Source organism: Hoplias malabaricus, chromosome 8 (genome assembly GCF_029633855.1).
Source record: "Hoplias malabaricus isolate fHopMal1 chromosome 8, fHopMal1.hap1, whole genome shotgun sequence".
NCBI lineage: Eukaryota > Metazoa > Chordata > Actinopteri > Characiformes > Erythrinidae > Hoplias > Hoplias malabaricus.
In genome coordinates, this window is record NC_089807.1 from 40,409,310 (window position 1) to 40,432,013 (window position 22,704).

The following is a 22,704-nucleotide window of genomic DNA, read 5'->3' on the forward strand; positions in this document are numbered from 1 at the left end:
TTTCTGCCAGACTCTTTCCCCACAGCTCTGGAGCGCTGCCTCCATCACATTAAGGTTAAAGTATCGGTTCGCTGAAAAATTAAATTCATCCCCTGCCCAAGTGTAGTCCATCAGCCAAGAGTGGGTTCAGCCTTAAAGGAGCACTCAGTCATCTCCTCCAGTTTGTGTTTGGGAAAAATCATAATCCTGACGACTTGTGGCCTGGATGTGGAGGTTCTATACTAAGCCTATTCTCATCATGGCCTCACCCAGATAGGGACCCACTCTTTGGAGTACAAACTGGTTCCTTCAGGGACTGAATAACTCTTTCAGTTGCACTGTACGGACAAAATGAATGATTAATACTACTCCAGTTCGTCCTACGTGTTTTTGTCCGATGCTGGTGGCTTCACACCCCTCTGGTTCCTGCTTGGCATTGGGCATGATGACTTTAAGCTTATTTGCAGCTGCTCTGGAGCGTCCTATTTAATTACACGATTCAATGGAACGGTTTTGTCAGCAATGGATGCACATTTTAAACCAACACTGGGTGAGATTTGGTATTTTTCTTCCTGGGCTCTTCCTACAGTTGCAGTGTGTCATTTACTTTTTTAGCACTGTCCTGAAATCAAGGGGTATGTGGAGGGATGGGGGAGTGGTTTCCTACCCTCCTCCAAAGTTGCATAGTGCAGTTTCTGCAGGACTGATCCCGGTGTAGCAATGACAGAGGCTCCGTTCTCCCTGTTACAGCTCAGTGGAGCATCACAATGATTTTGAAGCTGTAATTTTGATGTAAATTCACTACCAAAAGTTGCTTTAAGAAGCAGAGGTTACCAATAGGTTTTAGATGTTTTTTGTGTGAACTCAAAATTCAAACACTCTCCAGCTCTTTTGTCATTCTGTTTTTGGGGATAATACTGTGTCCAAAGGTCCGTGTGAGTGTGGGTTTAGACCATTTACAGATGGAGTCAGTGTTAGAGTTGGGAACGGAGCGCTTTAACACTTACATTTTAGGTGATTTTTTTGGTGAATAAAACTTTAAAGTTAAACGTTTATCAATGAATTTATTAACATTGAGGGTTGTCTGCAAACTCTTAGACACCAAGTGTTGATCTGGCTTTTCTTGATCTGGTGAATGACCACTAGGGGGCAGCTTTGCTCTGAGAGGAACCTGTGACCCCTTTTTAAGTTTGTGTCACAGGCGTTATTACCAGAGGAAACGGGTCCCTGCTTGAAATATGGGCTGTGTCCCAAATAGCACTGTCAACCCTGGTGGGTTCAGGGAGTGAGAGTCATCAAGGGCACTAGGGCACTTTAACAATGCGCAAGTTCATATTCTGTGGAGAAATTGTTACGGCTCATACACATCTTTCTTTGTAAAGTCCAGACGTGTCCAGGGGGTCCGACTAACGAGTGAATTCAGCTTTTTAACGGTTCACTCATTTCTGATACTGCCCTTCCCTGGAGGGACTATTAATAACCACCCTGACCTCACTCTTGCCCTTGTGGCTGAACTCAATCAAATCCTCACAGCAGTGTAAACATCGAGCAGCGTGAGCGTCCCGGAGTGTGATAGCTCATAATGCTCAGCAGGGCAGTGTTATAGGAAAGTCTGTCCTTCAATAAAAGGGGCCAGTGACCTTGTTGGTGAAGGCATAGCCAAGGAACAGACGGGCTATAATATGATATTGGGCTCTGTCCCAATTCGGGCTCTGTAGTGCACACACAAGGACTGGTGCAAATGCTCAAGTAGTTTTAGTGTTGCTCTATAAATTAAAACCTGAAAAGATGTCTCATCCCCTAGAGATTTTAAGGAAGTCATTTGAAAGTGGGTGTGGACATTAGTCTAAGCTCCACCCACTTTATTCTGATTGCCTGCTCTTAGGTGGATAGCTTTGATCACTGAAACTGTGCACAGATGTGAGTGTGAATGAATGTATGTTGTAACAAACCATGGTTTGTGCTGTAGATGGTGTATGTGCTTTTCTTTAATTCCAGTCTTTACAAAGCCACGGCGCGTGGACTTTTTCTTTGTTTCCGAGAGTCATGTGAGGAATGTGAACGGACGTCTCTCTGGATCAATAACGGATCGCCGCTGGTCCGTGTTGACGCAGCAATGATCGACATGGGCCTTAAGACAACATTTTAATCTGCGGTGTCAGAAATGGAGGGTCTTTCCGCAGAGGGACATTGACTTTGGCTGGCGTCCAAGCCTCAGGAGACACACGCCTCCGAGTCAACACGCTTTAAATGAGTAATGATTATGTCCAGCTTGTGACAGCCTCATTTATAGACGCTCAACTGGGCACTGGCCAAAATAACCACGGCGGTCTTGGTTCTGAAGCCCAGCGCTGCTTAGAGATAAAGCCAGAAGACGACGGCTTTGGGCAGCGGCCAGTGTAATTAGCCTCGGTATCGTGGGATAGAGATGGGGAGAAAAGAGGAGGAGTGGACGTACAGACACTAAACACAGTTATAGAAAGAACACAGCCCAGGGCAAACATGACTGACTGGCCACATTATCAGAAACCCCTCTCTGTTTATGATGCTTTTCCACTAATCTATCTGGCCTCGTCTCAAAACGCTGTCTCTGACTGCGGTAACGTTAAGCGGTGTTTACTCATGGTGTATTACCGTGTTGTAATACAGACAGATGAGTAGAGTTTGTTCCTTCCTTGTTGCAGCGTCCAGCTCTCGCTGGATTCTTTCGTCGGCCACCGATCCAAGGAGCGTTTGAACCTCTTCAAAAGACCACGCCGTAATTTTACGAGCTGCCGTCGTGAGTCGGATAAAAACAAACGTGATCTCTGCTGCAGCTGGAGATTTTACAGATGGAGAGTTGGTGCTGGTCGTCTGCGTTGCGTGGCGCAGAGTGACGACTCTCTCTGGACGATCAGCGCTCTGCAAGGTTTACACGCCGTGGTTTAGTCCCTACTCGACTCGCTCTGAACCACGAGAGAACAGCCACTAAACAAGAACCCGCTTCCAGAACCAGGACCTGATTCACCTGGTGGAGAACGATGCTGTGTGCTGCATTTACTATGTTTAGATCTTTCTAGGTATCAGCACTGGCCCTTTTGTTCTGCCAGTGTCTGAGCTCAAGGGGAGATTGGACTTGAAACTATTTGTACGAGCGAGGATAAACATTCTGTTTGAACACTAAGCACTTTTGTGAGTCGCTTGTTAGTCTGCTAACTGCTGTAAATCTAAGCAGATAAATAGAGTCGAGTCCAGCTGAGTAGGGACCATGCAGTGGAAAAGCACCATTACAGACTTGAGCTTGTGAGTTACTCTTCCCCTATACCTCACCTCCTGTCCACATACCTCTGATGTTTCAAAACCCTGTGATGGGGCGTTTGAGGCCTGGTTTTGGCTGTTGGCGAGTCGTTCGCTGAGAAATCTGCCCCTGGAGGTGAGTCTGAGGGACCAAGGGACAGGTGTGAAACACTGTTCCTCGTATTCTCCAGTTTTTCCTCAGCGAGGCGCTGCTTTACGGCTCCCCTCGCCCTGTAAACACAGAGCATGATGGATGTTCTGCCACTAGGACGACGAAGCAAGATCTGGAAAAGCCATTTACACTCTGCTCTGCCTTTAATGATCTTCCCCTCCGTCAGGGTCCTGCTCCAGAGAAAAACCTCCTGGACATCGACCAAGAATCAGAACCTGGTGTAACCACCTCCAACAGAAAGAGCATTCAGCCACAGCCACTGGACCAGACTCCTGAACCTGATTGGCTGAAGAATCAGACCCTGGGGGGTCTGAAAGACACTTGTCTTTTTTCTGATGTTGTCCTGAATGTCTTCAGCTTAAAGTAAACCTCAGATGTGGAGCTGTAAGTGATGAAGGCTGTTGTGAAGTGGTCAACTGTAGTAGATTTCTGTGCAGTGGTGGTGAAAGGAACCAAACGTCTCCGTGTCTCCAACACATATCCACCTCTTAATTTCCTCTCCACACCCCTCAGTGTCCTCCACCAGGTGTCTGAGGACAGTTTTGAGACACAGAGGAACACATTGAGATAAATATATATAATGTATATTTATGTGCAGGTAATCAGGGTGCACACCTGATGATGATGATGTTTATTTTGAGGTGTTTGTGTTTATTTACCTTCTCTCTCTTTGACTCTGTGTGTGTGTGTGTGTGTGTGAGAGAGAGAGAGAGAGAGCCCCTGGCTGATGGATGGCTGTTGTGAGTGTGAGAATTGAGCAGAGGGCTGTAGTTGAGGGGGCAAGTTGAGTATGTGACGCTCTTGATCATCTGCACAGAGTCATTCATCAGAAACACTGAGTGTTTAAGAACCTCAGAGGAACAATCACACACCTCTCTCTCTCTCTCTCTCTTACTCCCTCCATCTCTCTCACTCTCTCCATCTCTCTCTCCCTCCCTCATAGTGTCTATCTTCATTTTTCTCTTATCTGTCTTCGTCTCCTTTTCTCTCTAGTCCCTCTCTTCCCATCTTTCTGACTCTCTCCCTCTTTTTCTTTCTTTCACTCCATCTCTCTCTCCTCATCTCTGTCCCTCTCCTACTCCCTTCTCTTGCTCCTTCTCGCTTTTGCATTTTCTCACTTTTTTCAGCTCATCGCTTTTCCTTTCTTCCTTTTTCGCAATCTTATTACCCTTAATCTTTTTTGCTTTTTCCTCTTTTCTTCTTTCTTAGTCTCTCTTTCTCTCTCTCTCTCTCCCTCTCTCATATCACACACATATTACTGACATACACCTATACTGCATTGCTACTCAGACTCAGCTGAGACACAGTGAGATAGTAAATAAGCAATGTTTATTTATTCCAACTCATTTTCGTATGATAGTTTCCTGCTGTTATTTATAAAACCTCTACACCCAGGAATCATAATAACTCCAAACAAGTTCACTGATACACCGTGGTAGTGTAAAAGTCATGATCAACCCAAAGAAATGAACAGTTGAAACACTTCCCAGCTGTTTACACACAGCTGGAAAACCTGTTTAAAAACACTTGAATCTCAGAAGGAATGGAAATGCATAATAGAGTGTCATCAGTGTAGCTGTGGAGATGTATTTCATGTTTCCTGATGACGTTACCTAGAGAATTACAGAGGCCCTACAACTGAACCCAGTGGGACTCCACCAGAAACATTTTGATGAATGATTTCCCACTGAAGCAAGAACAGCCCGGTGATTAAATGTGTTTTAAACCACTTTTAAAAGTAAAGCCAGTTTTCAGGAAGGTGTGGAAAATGTGTGCCTTCCTCTAGAACTGTGGAAATAACAGGCAGTTTAATCATGCAGGTTAAGTCCTCAGCAAATAACACAGTGTGAATACTGGAGAAATGAAAACAGCAGGAAGACACAAGTTCAGAAACCCTTTGATTATTACATTTTTATTTAAATGATTGACTTCTTGTGGAGCATTAACATGTTGGAAAAGAAAACATAAATGGGTCCAGCATTGACCTGCTTTAATGACTTTACAACTGCACTTAAGAGTCTGGACACAGTAAATGTTTGTTAGTGCTTCACACCAGCAACAGCAGACTTAACCCAGCAATAATTCTATTTGATCCAGACGTTTCCGCTGAGAATTAGATTGAAATTTCGGTTGCATTCTCATGAATTATTGTCCTTACAATGCTTCATTTACATATCTTAAATGCTTTTACACTGGTGTCCAGGCCCTCAAGCACGCTCCAGTCTTTTACAAACCAAAGACAAATAAAAACCCAACCCAAACAGAAGCGCTTTCTAAGTCATTTCACAAAAACAGACTGTGAGACATCAACATTTAATCACATCAGCTTCTAGCTCTGCTGCATTTCCAGAGAAAACCAAAGAAAAATAACAGAAATGTTATTTCTGAATGTACACAAACACAACGCTCTCATGTCCTCGAATCTTTCTTTTTAAAATCGAGACAATCACACGGCATGAGATACAGAGTTACTGAGCGAGGAATGGACCGGAAATAAATGTAACAGAGCCAAACGACTCTGAAACACAAATCTGAATTCAGCATGTCTTACAGACAGCGGCGGCTGCTGCGTTTAGCAAGAAAACCAAATGACCTCCTCCTTTAAGAAGCTGAGTAAACGCAGAATCAGTAAATAATCCAGTAAACATCAGTGAACCTTACAGGAAAAGATCTGAAACAGTGCTGCAGCTGATATGTGGACTTCTCTTTTTTACACCACCACCATTTAAAGAGTGGAAAAACAGCCAAGTTCATCTCTTCTCAACTGCGTCTACCTCTCCACTGCAGAATCAACACCAGAGCAGAAACGCCACAGTTTTTAACAAATCACTGTCTGAGTCTGACACTGTGGGAAAACACAGAATCCAAATATGCCATAACATTTGCATAATTTATATTTTAGATCGTTAAATTCATTGTTAATTTAAACAGATGAATAGTAATAACTCACAGAAATGTGTGGCCTATTTTCATGTCCAAACTTTTGCATAATCTTCTCAGCTTTAACAGGGGAAACATTTGGGAACATGCCACAGTTTAGTTGGTGACATCCCTGCAAAATAAATCAAGGTGAACGATGCAGTAATATGTGGGAATGACTTAATTTGTCTAAGTTAGTTATAAATGTGTGGGAGTTACTTAATAAAACGTGCAAACATAAGGTCCGGGAATGTATAATGATTTGGAAATAATAAAAAAAGATATTAAAATATATCATTCACACACAATTTAAAGTCATTGCCATGCATTAAGTAATTAATTAAATGTGGACCTTAATTAATTTCCATACATTATTACATCATGCCCATTAGGTATCATGTCATTCCCATATAAGTTGTTATATTAAATCATTCCCACACATTATTGAGTCTTTCTCACACATTAAGTTGTTCCCACACATTATTAAGTCATTCCCCTGCGTTATTAAATCATTTTATTCTGAAGGGAGGACTCCAGCAGGGCTGTGTATATATACAGTCAGTGAATATTTATACTGGACCAGGGTGGCACAACACCGCCCCGACACAGAGTTCCCCTTCAACGTTCTCTCCAAGGTTCTAGAGGTTCCTCCTCTATGAGTCTCTCTAAAGAGAGCTATATTTTCCTTGATTCTTAAGAGTGCAAATTTTTTATTATTTTTAATGATGTATTTCCTCAAAGGGCTGTGGAGATCGGGCTATTCTGAAAAGAATCAGGAGATTACACTCTTCAAAATAAAAGCTCCAAGAACACTTCTCAGGAGCAGAGCTATGAAAGAACAATAGTTGGTTCCCTAAAGAACCTTCAGAAGACGCTTCTTCGGGGAACTGACAGCATCGTTTCAAAGGCACTTTTATTTTGAAAAAGCCCATGCCACGCCAATATAAGGAGTTCTGACTCTGAGCTGGATTTCTCTCTGATAGAAACAAATGTGAGTTTAAATCTCTCTGCCATCATGTCCCGTGGCACCAAAACCTTTTTCTCTACTGTAACAAGCTTTTTGGTGCCATAAGGTGCTGTATAAAACCATGTACAGCACATTCTCCATCAATCTGAAGAACCCTGTTATCATGCAAAAGGCTCTTCAAGTGTTCAGGGTTCTATATGGAACAATTTCCTTTAATAAAGAACTCTTGTAGAACCATAATTTTTAGTATACAAGTGAATACTATCAAAATATATCCAACACAATATAAACCAGAAGCAGCAGCTCAGATTGGCTGTGTATGAGGCTTGTAGTCTCTCATCAGCTCAATGCACAGCGGGGTTAGCTTGTTAGCATGTAGCAGTGTTCAGAATTATTCAAATTATGAAGGAGAAACATCCCCATCTTTGGTCTGGTTCTATTTTATGTACCACAGAACACGATAGGAACCACTTTCTAAAACCTCCTTCATTTTCTTAATAAAGAAATCCAGCTGACAGTGTGGTCTTCTTTATTTGGGCATGACTCCAGCTACAGAAGGATGACATGACTTTGGTGGTCTTTTACGCACCTCATCTGACCCCCGACCCCCGACAACAAGAGGAAGTCTCACACCTGGCACACAGTTTCAGATCCAAAAGCACATGGCTGTTTCTTCACCGCCTCAGTGCCGTCACACATCAACAGAAAGCTAGGCTCCGCCTTACAGTCCAGGTTTAACAAAAAACATCATAAAAAACGAAAAAAAAAACCAACCCCCAAAAAAGTATGTTCTCAACCTGAATCAAACATTTTGCTTTTTTAGTATGTGCTCAGTTCACTAAAAGGCCTTTACATAAACAAAATATCAAAAATAATAGAGCCGAAGTATATTTAACACAGGCTGTGAGAGTCTGTCCAATGATTTGACCCCAGAGACATGTTTAATATTTACAGCTCATCACTATAAAGAACACCCGGGTTGCCATGTCTTTCTAATAAAATAAAATCCACCAGCATATTCCTCATCATCAATTGAAGTTATGTCAGGTACACGTTTGCTCCAAATTTCTGGAGCAGCTGGGTCCAATTTTTATGAAGGTAGCTCTAATTTAATATTATATTTCCATTTAAATTGATTTGTATTGCACATATTTGGACATATGCTGTTGTACATGCTTCAGGAATCCAGGTCCCACGTGGGCAGACATTTGGCACACTTAAAAAAATAAATAATAATAAAAAAGCCATTAAGTAAGTCATTACATAGTATCTTAGTTTAACTACGACTAGTAAGACCCTATTCTTTCTCAATATTACCAGTTGAACGTCATATTTCTGAGATGATAAGTGAGAATTATGAGAACCTGGTGTTGTTATGACTAACTAAATGGCTATATATTTTTTTCCAGTGTCAAAAATGGGCTTCTATTGATGTGTTTGGCAAATCCGGGACTTTTCATTTGTATTGCAGCCAACTTTAATAGCACTACCTGGATGGAACAAACTAGATGCGACAGCGAAGAGTTAGCATTGCCGTTACTGCATTCAGATTAGAGCTCAAATAAACAAACATCCAGAGAAAAGTACGACTCCACTGAAGCTACGCGACTGCACTAAGCACTGCACGTCCTCGCTTTGTTCTGCTGTGTTTTAACTATGGCCTAAAAGCCCACGGTAAACTGGAGAGTCATCACCTCAAACGCAACGTAGAGCACAAAAAGAAATCCGATCAGAAACAGTCATGGCTGAAGAAAATAAAAATAATAAACACAGTATAACAGTGCAAAACTGTACCAAAATAAAACCATATTCCAATGCAGGTTAATGAGACAGTACAGCTGATTTTATTTCAATTAGCATTACCATAAATTCTGATAAGATCAAATATTATTAAAAGTCATGAAGTGTAAACAGTAATGCATGACAAGACGAGGAGAAAAAAGTCTCAATATTTTTTAGATTTTATTTTTTATGTATAAACACTGTACATAAATTACTTTCTCTGAGACTAATATTGATGTACGGATAAGTGTTGTTTTTTTGTGTTTTTATGTTTTTTTTTTTTAAGTTTAAAAAAGAAAAGTTTCCATAAAGATAACTCTCACATCTCTGGTCAAAAGACTGCTCAGATATGATTATATAGGTTTCATTTTTTCGCCTGTTTTGCTCTCTACTCTACGTTCGTTGCCACTGTGAGCTGCTCCAGTCAACAACACTGAACACTCAGACTTCAACACTTATCGTGACTGTATCCTGTTTAAGAAAAGCGAAGCAGGGAAAGGGGGTCAGTTCATTTACGACTGTACATCTCTGTCTGTCCAAAAACAGTCCACAAAAAATAATTGTAAAAATAAAATAAAAGCGCTGTACGGATAGAGAGAAGGACTTTTATCAGAAGGATCACAACGCTTAACGTCCTGAAACATCCTGAAATGTCCTGAAATGCTGTAGTGGTGTTTTGCGCTTGTAATCACATCTTTCTTCCTTTTATGTTTCCTCTTGTTTTATCCCATTTTTTAAAATCCTTTAAGCATTTTTAAATCACCTTTAAGGTTTGTTTTCCTTACAAAAAAGCACAAAAAAGATTCAGAATTAACAGTTCTTTTTTTCTTTCAAATTAAGAGTCCTCACTCTGTCGGAAAAGAGTTTGCAGCATGTCCTGTAGGGGGCGTGTCCTGTGACAAACAAGGGGCTCGTCCCAGCTCTTTCCGATTTGTAGATTATTTTTCATTTTAAACTACGGTAACTGAGAGAGACAGCTAGGCACAGTTTCCCCAGCCCTACGCCTCACAGTTTGCAGGTTGGGGTCTTGGTGAGGGGCTTGTCGCGAGTATATAAGTGGGGTAATACAGAGTGGGGCAGTAGTGTGTGGTGAAGGCTGCTGGGACGCAGTTTGTTACCTTTTCCCGATCTCGCTTTGCCTCAGGAACTGGATGTTATTAGCGCTGTCGGCTAGCTCTGGATATTGCTCCACGGAAAGTACATAATAGCCGTCGTAGCCCAGAACTTTTCCTGAGCTCAGGAGCTGCCTCTTTTCACCTTCGGTCCAGAGCCGAACGCCTTCTTCTCCATCTCGTACTCGCTGCTGCTCCCGAGCCCAGGCACTCGCTAGCGCCCTCTGCCTGGCCTGCTCCAGAACACGAGCTTTTTCCTCATCTAGAGTCATTCCATATCGAACATGAAGCGCTAGGGATCCGTACTGGAGCTCCACATCTGCAAAACGCCTTGTTCTCCCATTTACTACAGTGGTGGACTGTGAGACTGTGACATTGACGCCATTTTCCAGGCTTTTACGGCCACTCGTGAGCCTCAGTGCCCCCAGGTCACTCTCAGGAAGGCTGGTCTTGATGAAGTAGTGTGTGTCCCGGCCCTCGATGGTGAAGTGCAAATCCTCCAGGTAAAAGGCGTTATTGAGAACTGCCGCCACTTTGATGCAGTCCTCGTTAGCGATGTTCAAGGCGTTGGTGGCCACCTGGCCTTTGCTAGTAATAGCAAGCATCACACCTTTGCCAATTAAAGACTTCACAGTGGCAAACCACAGCCAGGGCTTGTCCCTTGTGGAGCGTCTCCGGCTGAGCTGGATCTCCGGCATCCTCTCGAAGCTCAGGAAGGCCTTCGACTGACGGGTCACTTCTTGCTGGACTCCTGAAATTGACTGCAAAGGGTGGAGGGGGACAGGAAGATACAGCATTAGGACATGAAAGCTGTCAAAGATCATGAGCAGAGTGCTTTGTTATCTGAAAGCATGAACAATAGCCGAGACTATGTTGTTTTTGATTATACGTTTATAACAAGAGAAAGAGATCACAGGAGCTACAGGTGATCATACGCATTTTTCAACAAACAAACCAAAACAAAGCAAAGAACAACAACGGGTAGCATAAAATAAATGCTTATTTACAAACAGGCTGTTGTGGAAATCATATGTGTGCCTTGGGTGTATTCATTTCACAGGGAGATGAGACCATTGCGCTAGCATAATTAACTCCAAATAAGGGACTCATTTGCACATCAAATGCTTATGGATGGTGACCTTATTTAAGGCAAAGTGAGAATGATTCAGCTCCAGATAATTGTCCAGATCACTGCTGATGAACTGTGAAGCACCAAAAGTTTTGTTCATGCCTTAACAGGTCCTGCAGGGCTCACTTGCAAAGCCGTTTTCTACTGCTAAAATGTATGGTTACAATTTTTGGGTAATCAAGAGGAAGCTGAAGTGTATAAATTGGGTGGATTTTTCTCTGCTCTAACATGTGATTCATCTCCAGAAAGGATTGAAAATGAGCTGATGTGTTTAATCAGAGGTCAGGTAAATGGATGGATGTATTGTATATCCATTTCTACATTCTTCCCCCAAAGCCTCAACGCTCAATAGTGCCCCCTGTTGGCCCCACCAACACCAGCTCCAGCAGCACCTCCTCCAAGCTTTCCTTGGGGGAGGTCACCCATCCAAGTACTGGTCCAGACCCAGACCTTCTTGGGTTAGAATGGCAAAAAAAATGCCAACATCTTACGTGCTGTTGCATTTTAAAGGCCTTAGGTTACACCTACTGGAAGGTCATCCCACAGCTGACTCTTCCTCATCTCGAGCGAGGGTTGTGTCAAGTCAAATTTGGGAATCGGGAATCCTGGGATGGCATTGTGAAGGTGGAACCCAAATGTTACCAGCCAGATGTTGACATCTGAGAAGAGAGATTAAAAGATTAAGAAAAAAGGAATAATTGTATGGCAAGAAAAAAGGAATAATTGTTTTGTGTTGTTGTTCTTACCTGTGACGTACTCTTTGACATCATGCACCTTACTAACAGGGTTATTATTGCGGAACATGTACAGATTGAAGGGTGCGGGGTCCTTTCCCACTCTGGTCCAGGTGCTAATATCAGGTGTGGTCCAACGGCCGGCTGGGATGTCGTAATCTCGTTCTCCAAAGTGCAGAAGCCGGGTCAGAGGGTCATACAGTCCTCCATGGAAGCCAATCACCAGTTGGAAATCAGGGTTGGAGTCGAAATAGATCTCCCCATAGGCAGTGTACTGCACCTGCTTCAGGAGTAGCCCGTTGCTGCTGAAGACGGCCAGCGGCGTTCCAGTGTTGTCACAAGCGATGTAGAACTCTTCCCCACTGCTGATCTCCATTGCAAACAGGTGGCCTTGCAGATCGTAGTAGAGGGAGGTGATCTCTGAGCTGGAATGGTTGTAGACGTGGGTGATGCGAGTAGGGTAGTTCAGGTCGGCATAGAAGAACTGGAGGTGCTGGCCCAAGCTGTTTCTGGAGGCTAGTCGTCTACCTAAACCATCATAGCGGTACTGGATGGTCCATCCACTAGCTTTGCTGTGGACCCGCACCAACAACCCTTTGGAATTGTACTCAAAGATCTCAGCACCTCTCTGACGAAGAAACCCATCTTCGTCCATTCGGTACTGGACATCTCCAAGCCGAGTTATGCGGTCCCTCAGGTCATAGCGTAGGGGAGTTAGCCGTGCGCTGTTGCCAGGATTCAGCAAATGCAGATTGCCATTCAAGTCATAGCTGTAGCGCCACATCATCTTTTCATTCAGGTAGACGGTCTGGAGCTGGCCATCCACATCATATTCGTAGCCATACTTGGTGGTGTTGGCGAAAGGCCCGATCTTGATCTCTCGCTTAGTGACGCGCCCCATGTTGTCGTACTGAATGGTGATCCAGTACATGAGGGAACGGAAGATCTCGTATTGGATCTCCTTGATCCTGCCGTGGACATCAAAATGCTTGGTGTAGGTCATGACCGCTGTGGAGATGATCTGGTTGATGTCGTAATAGATGACCCCAAACTTGCCAAACTGCTCCACCTTGCCGGAAATGTCATCAAATTGGTAGAGGTCAATGGGTAGGGGTGTCTCATTGATGACCCCTTGCATACTGGTGACTCTGAAGCTGTTGTCGTAGGAGTAATCGAAGCGGGCGTTGACCATGCCATCCTCACTGAAGCGGAATATCTGCCTGTCCACTAAGGGGCCAATCTGCCTGTAGCGAATTGAGCAGATGAATCCCTCACTCTGCAAGTTCACTGTCTTTAGGACTCCTGCTGTCTCGTCGTACGTGAAACTGACCCGAGTGCTGTCATAGAGGATTTCTGACAGCTTGTTCTGTCTTCTGTATTTATAGAGGACACGGCGTCCCGTGCCCAAGTGTGCCACCCGGAGGAGTTGGCCATCTTCGCTGTAGTCCACAGTGACTGAGGCGTTGCTTTCAGGTGGATGGTAGATGTTTCTGTAGTAGCCGATAGATCGGATGGTCTCCATGGTGTGGCGTGCCACACTGGGCATGGTGATGGCAGACAACCGGTCTTGCAGATCGTAGTCGAAGATGTACTGCCGCTGACTGTGGAGCAGGAGCACCATGGACTGGAAAGTAAGAGGAAAAATGGTGGAGAGAAAGAAGGGAGAGGGATAAACAAACAATTAATTACACCCGTGGTCAGTCTTTAAAATGAAAATTGTGTTCAAAGCAGATATTAAAACTGTATTTTGGCCCTGATCTCAATTGAGTTCTCCCCTTGACATCCTCTTTCCTAAATGCAGGTCTGTTTAATATGCTTGGCTGCGTAACTCCAAAGTGTTTGGAAATTACCAACCTATCGCCTCATGAAAGTGCCTGTATTTATCTCATAAGGTAGGGTTCAGTAAAAGTCGCGATCACTTAGAGAACCAGCAGGTAATAACACCCTCAACATCCCGTAGCGGATAAACTCGTTACTCCTGCGCTTGATAAATAAGTCGGAAAATAAATAAATAATGCTTCTTTGCTACAGGGACTGTGTCTTTAATGCAGGCCTAATGTATGCGACTCTATGGCAGGGGGAAAAAAGGCACCTACTCAGCAAGTCTGCGATTGAGAGAGGTCTCATGTTTATTCCGAGCCTGTTTGCGGGGATTTTGACGGACAGCATAAACCCTGTTGATAAATAAGTGAGTCTAGCTCTAGGGCCTGACTACAAACAGGTGTGGTGCCCTGCGAGCTCGCCGTCTGAAGCCATGCCACACAAAAGCTGCCAGAAAAGCTGCTACATCATTTATCTTCTGAGTTCCTTTTCTCTCCTATATCATCTCCTCCCATTCTCTCTGCCTCTTCCTACTCTTTCTTTTTTGCCTGGTGGAGAGGCAGCAGCTGAAGCCCGCCGGGAGAGGCGTGGAGGCGGAAGAGGCGAGTCTCTGAGGCGTCTCTTCGAAGAGCCTGTGCCTTGTCATCCATACTTGGACAGACATTACTCAGACTCCCCAGGCACCGTGGGTGGCATATGTTTCCTACGTTGATATCTCCCTCTCTGGACATGCTACCTGCTCGATGGAGAGGCAGGCGAGTCATGCATATTTAATTTTACACTCACACATAGCATGTGCTCAAACTTTTCATCGCAAACATGTCTCACAGGAATCCTACCTGTAGTTGTATGTGGAAAAGGAACAGTTATCTTTTGCTTGATTTTCACTACAGCTATGGCCAAACTGAGTTCTGTGCTGCCTCTGTAATTATTGATTGTCTTTTCTTTCGATCGATCAACCTAACGAAAGATGTATGACTTGCTTCAGAAATTAAACCGCTAACATGAAAAATGTAAAGCCAATTTCACAATTCAAACTTTAAACATCCAGTTTTGCAGTGAACTTGAATTTTAAGATGCTCTTTCTCAGGGTTATAGAGTAATTTCGGTATCAAGCAGGACATGTAGCGTTGATTAGTGTTGAACTGATGCAGTATCTGGCCGAAGGCAGACCTTGCGTGCCAAGTGTCTTCTGAAAACAATGGTCTTTTTTGGGGATTTGCTGCAGTGTCAGTTTCTGGTTTTTGGGAAGGCTTTACTCCAGATATAGGACCACTGCAGTGAGAACTTGATTACATTCAGACACATAAAACTTAGTGAGAACAGGTACTGACATCAGATAGTAAGTTCTGGATCACAACAATATAGGATGATGTTTTATTGCTTGAGAGATCACAGTTCTACAGGCTTTGTACCTCATTCAACAAGTTCTCCAAAGACTATTACATTAGTCCAGATATATAACAATAGTTGATTATTATGTGTTAACATTTGTTCACTGAGTGAGTGGTGGCATTTTGTTACGTACCTGAAGAAATATCATAATAACAGCTGCAGCTGTTAGCGATAGTGTTACATACACAAATAAAAAATGTTTTCTAATGTTTTGGAGCTTGGTTTAGGGTTAGTGTTTGGGAAGTTTTAAGTCACAATTTTCAAGTTAGTTTGCTGGAAATTCATATGAACATTTATGAATATATTCAACGGGTCATTTGACCAGTGTCGAAACACTTCTCGGGTGGCTAAAGCAGAAGTGAATTGACACAGTGGCTCGGCGTGTCGTTCAAAAGAAAAGTGATCAGGTGATCACTGGAAACGAAGCTTTGTTATGTCACTGAAGCACAATCACGTTTCGAATCTGAGGTGCGTCAGTTCCCCTGTCCCGATGTAGACCCAAGCACAATATGTTGAATACAATATGTAACTTAGATGTACTTACAAAATATATAAAGAAATAAAAATTTTGTGTATTTTGTTTGACTTTCTTTTAATAAAAAGGACAATAAAAAATGACATATTATTTGGTTTGAATGTCAGTTGTTATTCCCAATTTGATGAGTGTCAATTATACTTGATAGACATAGTATGAATCCTGGGATTGGTCTTTTAGTAAAATATATATGAAATGACATTGTGACCAGTCTGTGTCATGAGCCTATGCTTGGTTCTGAGCATGTTCACATGGGCAGCTTCTACAGAACGTTCCCTAGGAGGTAGTACATTTCTATTGGGACTATATTGATATATTGTTTACAGTGTTAGACAATCACCTTGCACTTTGTTTTTCTGTATTGTACACATTAGTCAAAGCAAGGGAAGATGAAAAGTTTGAACTTGTAAACTTTCCCCTCAAGTTCTCACAAACCTCTCTCTCTCTCTCTCTCTCTCTCTCACACACACACACACACACACACACACACACACATCAGCCGGAGTTAAAACCCTGACTTTTCCCTCAGGCCCCATTTCTGGGTCCATAACTCTTTCTGTCCTGCACTACGCTACACTACCTCCAACCTGAAACCAGCCTTTCATTTCTCAAACACAAACCCTCATAATTCACTCCATACACGCACCCTGCCCCCTATCATTTTGTCCAGGTCTTTGCCCTGTAGAATATATTCTCTAAATTTCCTTTCTTCTTCTTTTGGACTAAAATAAGTGTTGTTATTAATGCCGACACTATTAAATTAGTGTGCCCTCCTGAGTTTGCAGAGGTGCACTGACAACTCGCCACCTCCACAGAATCTCTACCAACTCCTGGTCACATGGAGCTTAGGCCAAAGCTTAGATTCCTGCTGACTGCCAATGACCACACCTTCCTGCCCTTGTCTGACCCCAGCCTCAACATTCAGAAGAAGATTTGAAAACTCTGGACTGATGTGGACCTTGGTGCCTTGCAGAGTGCTGGAATAAACAGTATACTAAAATTTAACCTCCAAAGAAAAGTTGGAACATTTCCACTGCATGGTGCCGACTCTACTGGACTCTACTCTCTGATTGGCCCCTGGTTGGTTTTCTGCTCCCACATCTCCCTCCCGAAATGTATTGTGTGTCGTCTCAAAACCCCGTCTTTAAGGGGAACAGTGGGCTTTGGAAACCACAACAACGGTGGCAGTAATGTTAAGCGGTGTTTACTCGTGGTGTATTGGCGTGTTTTTACGAGCTGCCGTTGTGAGTCGGATAAAAACAAAAGTGATCTCTGCTGCAGCTGGAGATTTTACAGATGGAGAGTTGGTGCTGGTCGTCTGCGTTGCGTGGCGTAGAATGATGACTCTCTCTGGATAATCAGCACTCTGCAAGGTTTAAACGCCACGGTTTAGTCCCTACTCGGCTCACTCTGAACCACTAGAGAACAGCCACTAAACAAGAACCCGCTTCCAGAACCTGGACCAGATTTACAAAATGGAAAAGCAGAAAATCAGACTAGAGTCTAGTAGGACCGATGCAGTGGAAAATGCTCTTAGAGAGGTTTAAGTTTCTCAGCTTTGGACTGTGGGGCAGACAAACTGTGTTCTCTTGAGCTGGAGTAAATGTGAACCCTTACTTTGTCCAGGTAGGTGTAGCTCCAGGTTTTTCCATCAGCGAAGCTCCTGGAGACGATTCGACCCTGGCTGTCGTACTCCACTCGCTCCACGGTCGCTCCTCTCTGGACGCTGGTCACTTGGCCGTTGCTGGAGTACGTGAGGTTCACAGACATAAGCTTACTGCTGGGCACCCAGAGAGTCGGGTGACCGGCCGCGTCATACACGATCTTCAGCAGGAACTTACGATGATCGTCATAAATCTTCTCTGTCCGCAGCGTCCGGTCATAGTCCACGGACAGCAGGTTTCTACCGTTTACCTTTTAGAGCAGGAGGGAAGGAATAATCAAGTACTTCTCTACACAGTGTATATTATACTTTACATGTTTGATCCTACAGTGATTTTTTAGCTTTGATTTTAAACAATAACATCTCCACTTTTGGAACAATTACCGTCATTGTGATGCTCCACTGAACTGTAACAGGGAGAACAGACACTCTATCGGCGCTACTCTGGGTTCAGCACTGCATAAACTGCACTATGTACCTTTTAGAAGAGGGTAGAAACCACTCCCTTTCCTCACCCCTCCTACTTGATTTTAGGACTGTGCTGTAAAAGTGAATAACACTCTGCGAATGTAGGAGGAGCCCAGGAGCAAACAAACCAAATCTTACCTTGTGTTTTTTTAAATAGCTGTAATATTTTACATTTTTTTAAAATGTGATTTTACTAAAACAGGGAAAGGCATATTTTAAATTCATCCCGAAGTTGCGCCTGTGTCTAGGACGTTCTGCTCTACAGCATGCGAGGTGAGGGTGTGTAAAAGCCAGCTCCCCCACAACCCTCCGGTGTTTCAGATGGAGGTGGGAGGAAGCTTTTGCACCTTTTGCCTCTCTTTAATTATCCTCGGTTTCTGGAAGTGATTTCTGAGCTCGGGTTTTTTATGGTGGTTTCAGTTTTTGAAGGAGGCGAGATCAGGGGTTGAGCTTGGCCTCTATATTTCAACTGATGCATTGACAGCATTCTCACGGAGAAGAAGCAAAGCCACATGGCGCTAAATAATGACACAGAGAACGGCTTTTTCGCTGAGAGAGAGCTACAGAGGTGAGAGCTGGAGAGGCTTTCAGAGGCTTGATGCTGTAATGAGAGGCGGCTAGTTCCACAGCATTCCTGCATCTCTGTGAGGACAGAGAAATCACTGCTGATGCAAAACCACAGATGCATCTTTGTGCTGCTGTGAAAGGAGGGTTATCTAAAACAAAGGGTCCATAAAACCCTTTGAAAAAGGAGAGAACATGTGCCTCACCATATGGAGTTATTATTAAAGCACTTTATAAGCCAGCGCTGTGAGAGACGAGTGTAAAATCCTGTGTCATTGAAGGTTTTGGACTCCTGCTAATCCAAATGGAAAACATCACAGGGACACTGTCCCCACTTTAATGCTGTAACAGCCTTTACTCTTGGAACACTGATGGGAGTCCACCCCACAAACACACTCCGCGGTTAAATGAGCCCTGATAAAGAATTATATATATTATACTACAGAAATATAACTAGCTATGTTGCTAGGTGCTAGCTATGCTAGTCTTACTAACTATGATTGAGATTAGGCCACACCTCCAGTATGAAATAATAATAATAAACAAGCAAAAATAATATTTAAATGTCCCTGTCACTCACCCTCAGTTTTCGTCCGAACACTATCACCTTTCCTCTGGTCTGTTCTTTCCGGAAGCGCCACTCCACCAGGTTCTGTCCGTTCTCTCCGGGCAGGCTCATGTTCCTCCGGGCCACCGTAGGGTTAGCTGCTCCAGCCAGGATGTGAGGCTCGGTCTGATAGTGAGAGTCCATGCCGTTAGCGTAGATGACCCTCAGAGAGTTATCATATCCCACCTGATAACTGTTCCTCAGCTGGTCTGTAGGGGGCGACAAAACCAGGGAGACATCTTCAGTCGGTTAGTTTTACTAACAAAATAAAATCATCCACAGGTGAGAGTGTGTGGGTGACTGGGTGAGTGTGTATATCTGTCCACAGGTGTGTGTGTGTGTGTGAGTGATTGACTGGGTGAGTGTGTGAGTGACTGGTTGAAACTGTGTGTATGAGAGACGGAGTGTGTATATCTGTCCACAGGTGTGTGTGTTTGTGTGTGTGTGTGTGGTTGAAACTGTGGAACTGTCTGTGTGAGTGACTGAGTGAGTGACTGGGTGAGTGTGTGAGTGACTGTTTGAAACAAGTGTGTGTGTGTGTGTGAGTGACGGAGTGAGTGTGTGTATCTGTCCACAGGTGTGTGTGTGTGTGTGTGAATGACTGGTTGAAACTGTGGAACTGTCAGTGTGAGTGACTGAGTGAGTGAGTATAAATGTCCACAAGTGTGTGTGTGTGTGTGTGAGACGGAGTGAGTGTGTATATCTGTCCACAGGTGTGTGTGTGTGTGTGAGTGATTGACTGGGAGAGTGTGTGAGTGACTGGTTGAAACTGTGTATATGAGAGACGGAGTGTGTATATCTGTCCACAGGTGTGTGTGTGTGTGTGTGAGTGACGGGGTGACTATATATAACTGTCCACAAGTGTGTGTGTGTGTGTGTGTGACGGAGTGAGTGTGTATATCTGTCCACAGGTGTGTGTGTGTGAGTGTGAATGACTGGTTGAAACTGTGGAACTGTCTGTGTGAGTGACTGAGTGAGTGTGTCCACGGGTATGTGTGTGTGTGTGTGTGTGTGTGTGTATGTGTGTGAGTGACTGGGTGAGTGTCTGAGTGACTTAGTGAGTGTGTTTAATTGTCCACAGGTGAGTGTGTGTGTGTGTGTGTGAGTGACTGTGTGAAGTTCTGTAATGTCCATGGTGTGTTGGTCTTGTACCCAGTGAATATGGACCCCTCGCGACCCTGGTCAGGATGAAGTGCTTATAGAAGATGAATGGATGAATTAATGAATGAATGAATGAACGAATGAATGGATGAATGAATGAATGAAACACTGATGTAATGGTGTAGAGTGTAGAGCACCTTCCTGACAGAAGTAAAGGTGATATAACACCGTAATTGCATTGTTTATATTATTGTGTTTCCATGAACCTGTTCAGATTTGTCAGAGGTTTGAGGAGAGACGAGTCGGTGTTCTGTAAAACTACTTTAATGAAAGAGAATCTCTGTGAAAATGTACTTAAAATATCTTTAAAGTCACTTCACTCATGTTCAATGCTTTCATTTTAAAACACTTCGATGCTAATGTCTTTTTCCTTTGGTTCCCAGCGCTCCCTTCATTCTTATTCTCCCCATCACTGTAATTACTGCAAAAGCATAAATTACCAGCTGACGGTTTTAGGCCTAATGAATGAGTAATAACGGCTCAGACATTAATATTGATTTAGTATTTGAGTTATGGCGAGTTATGGCTTGATTAGCAGAGCGCTGGAGTTTCCAGAACGCAAAGCAACAGGTTCACGGACTGCGGCGGAGGTTCAGCGAGGGCAGAAGCCTGCCAAAGTCCATTAGTCTTTAATTACTTCAGTTTCTGAAAAACAAACAGGACTCTACAATGCTCTACAGTTTTCATATCATCGTTCTGACAGAGTGTAGTACCATACAGGAATTGTAGAGGGCGATATAACTTACATTTGATATCTGTGATATCCATATGACCCATGTAGTCATTCTGAAATAGTGTAATACACTAAAAGAAGGGTAGGGGGCGATAGAGGTTAAAGTCTTTTATTTACTAGGTGTACAAATAACACAAATAACTAGGTGTACAAAGAACTGTTGTGTCGTATTAGAAACATTTTTCTAATCAACAAAATACAACCTAAAACTTGTTACTGCGCTCCGTTCCCGACTCTGACCCTGCCTCCATCTGTAAATGGTCTAAACGCACACTCACACGGACTTTTGGACACAGTATTGTCCCCAAGAACAAAACAAACCCATCACAGTCTTCTGTAGCTTTTTCCTGATGGAGCTCAGAACCAATGCAGCGCCCAATAAACTCTTCACATGGCTTCATTCATAGGTTCTTTTTTGTTGAATAACGTGAGACTGTGATTTTTAATACGACACACAGTTACTGTAAAATGAGTGAGAGGATGTTTGACTGTTTGAAGAATGCAGCTTGGACACTAAGGTAGAAGGGAAAGGCTTCCTTTGCTTATAATAAAAGATAAAAAGAGGTTTGTAATAATGTCTGTTCATTTCAATGGGATCAAGGGAAACCAGCTTCTGTGGTTTTGTACCTGATCCCATGATTTGTACCTGATTTTTGCTGCTGATCTGTGTATAGTTTGGTGTCTTGTGTAGTTATCTCTACTCCTGTGTGTTTACTGACTGGTGTTTATTGTATTGTTTTGTCCTCATTCCACACTGCTCCTCTTAAGGTCAACACAGTGGATCAACAGCATCTTGGCACAGATTTTACATGGGATGTGCTTTTTGACGCAAACCTCCCCTTCCATCTGGGCTTGGGACCACCACCAGGAGCCCACTGACCAGGGAGACCTCCAGCAGCTGGGCACCAGACACAAGGAGAACTCCACACAGACAGGGAGACAAGGGAAGAACTGGACACTGGGCCCTGAGACTCAGAAGATCACTGTGGTGTGATTATGTAACCTGTAATACACACACACACACGTACGCACAAACACACACACACCTTGTACGAGTGTGTAGAAGGAGTCGATGGAGGACAGGTTGGTTGTGATGCTAACGTCATCGTCCCGTCCCGAGGTTTCGATGTCCACTGTGAGCGCTCGGTCCATCTCCTCAATTAGACTCGTGATGACCCCCGTGGGGAAGGTGACGTTCGTCAGCCTCCCTTCACTGTCATAACTGAGAAACAAACAAACAAACAAACAAACCTTTACAATATATCACCACTGTCTCAACAAAACCTCCTGATATTTACACTGCGTCATTAACAACCAACAAACCAAACAACCAATGGGAGTTGTTCAAACTTGCTTTAAATGAGCAATTAACAAGCACTTTATATTTTATCATTTTAAATTATCTGCAGAGTGTAATTCACTTTTATAGCACTGTCCTGACCCACGCAGACACAGAGAGAACACACACCGCACTCCTCACAGACAGTCACCCGGAGGAAACCCATGCAGACACAGATAGAACACACCACACTCCTCACAGACAGTCACCCGGCGGAAACCCACACAGACACAGATAGAACACACCACACTCCTCACAGACAGTCACCCGGAGGAAACCCACGCAGACACTGAGAGAACACACCACACTCCTCACAGACAGTCACCCGGAGGAAACCCACGCAGACAC

At 43.6% G+C, this 22,704-nt stretch overlaps 1 protein-coding gene across 1 annotated transcript in view; it reads right to left on the reverse strand.

The window, feature by feature from the left end:
• Nucleotides 1–5,273: 5,273 nt before the first annotated feature.
• The window catches only part of tenm3 (teneurin transmembrane protein 3), a 128,814-nt gene continuing 111,383 nt past the window's right edge, over nucleotides 5,274–22,704 (reverse strand). Inside the window, exons 24-29 of the mRNA XM_066678290.1 lie at nucleotides 22,064–22,239; nucleotides 19,097–19,332; nucleotides 17,439–17,735; nucleotides 12,083–13,694; nucleotides 11,865–11,995; nucleotides 5,274–10,968 (exon numbers count right to left, since the gene is read on the reverse strand). Of these exons, the coding sequence (XP_066534387.1) occupies nucleotides 10,210–10,968; nucleotides 11,865–11,995; nucleotides 12,083–13,694; nucleotides 17,439–17,735; nucleotides 19,097–19,332; nucleotides 22,064–22,239 (3,211 nt within the window). The 3' untranslated portion in view covers nucleotides 5,274–10,209. The remainder of the gene's footprint in view (nucleotides 10,969–11,864; nucleotides 11,996–12,082; nucleotides 13,695–17,438; nucleotides 17,736–19,096; nucleotides 19,333–22,063; nucleotides 22,240–22,704) is intronic.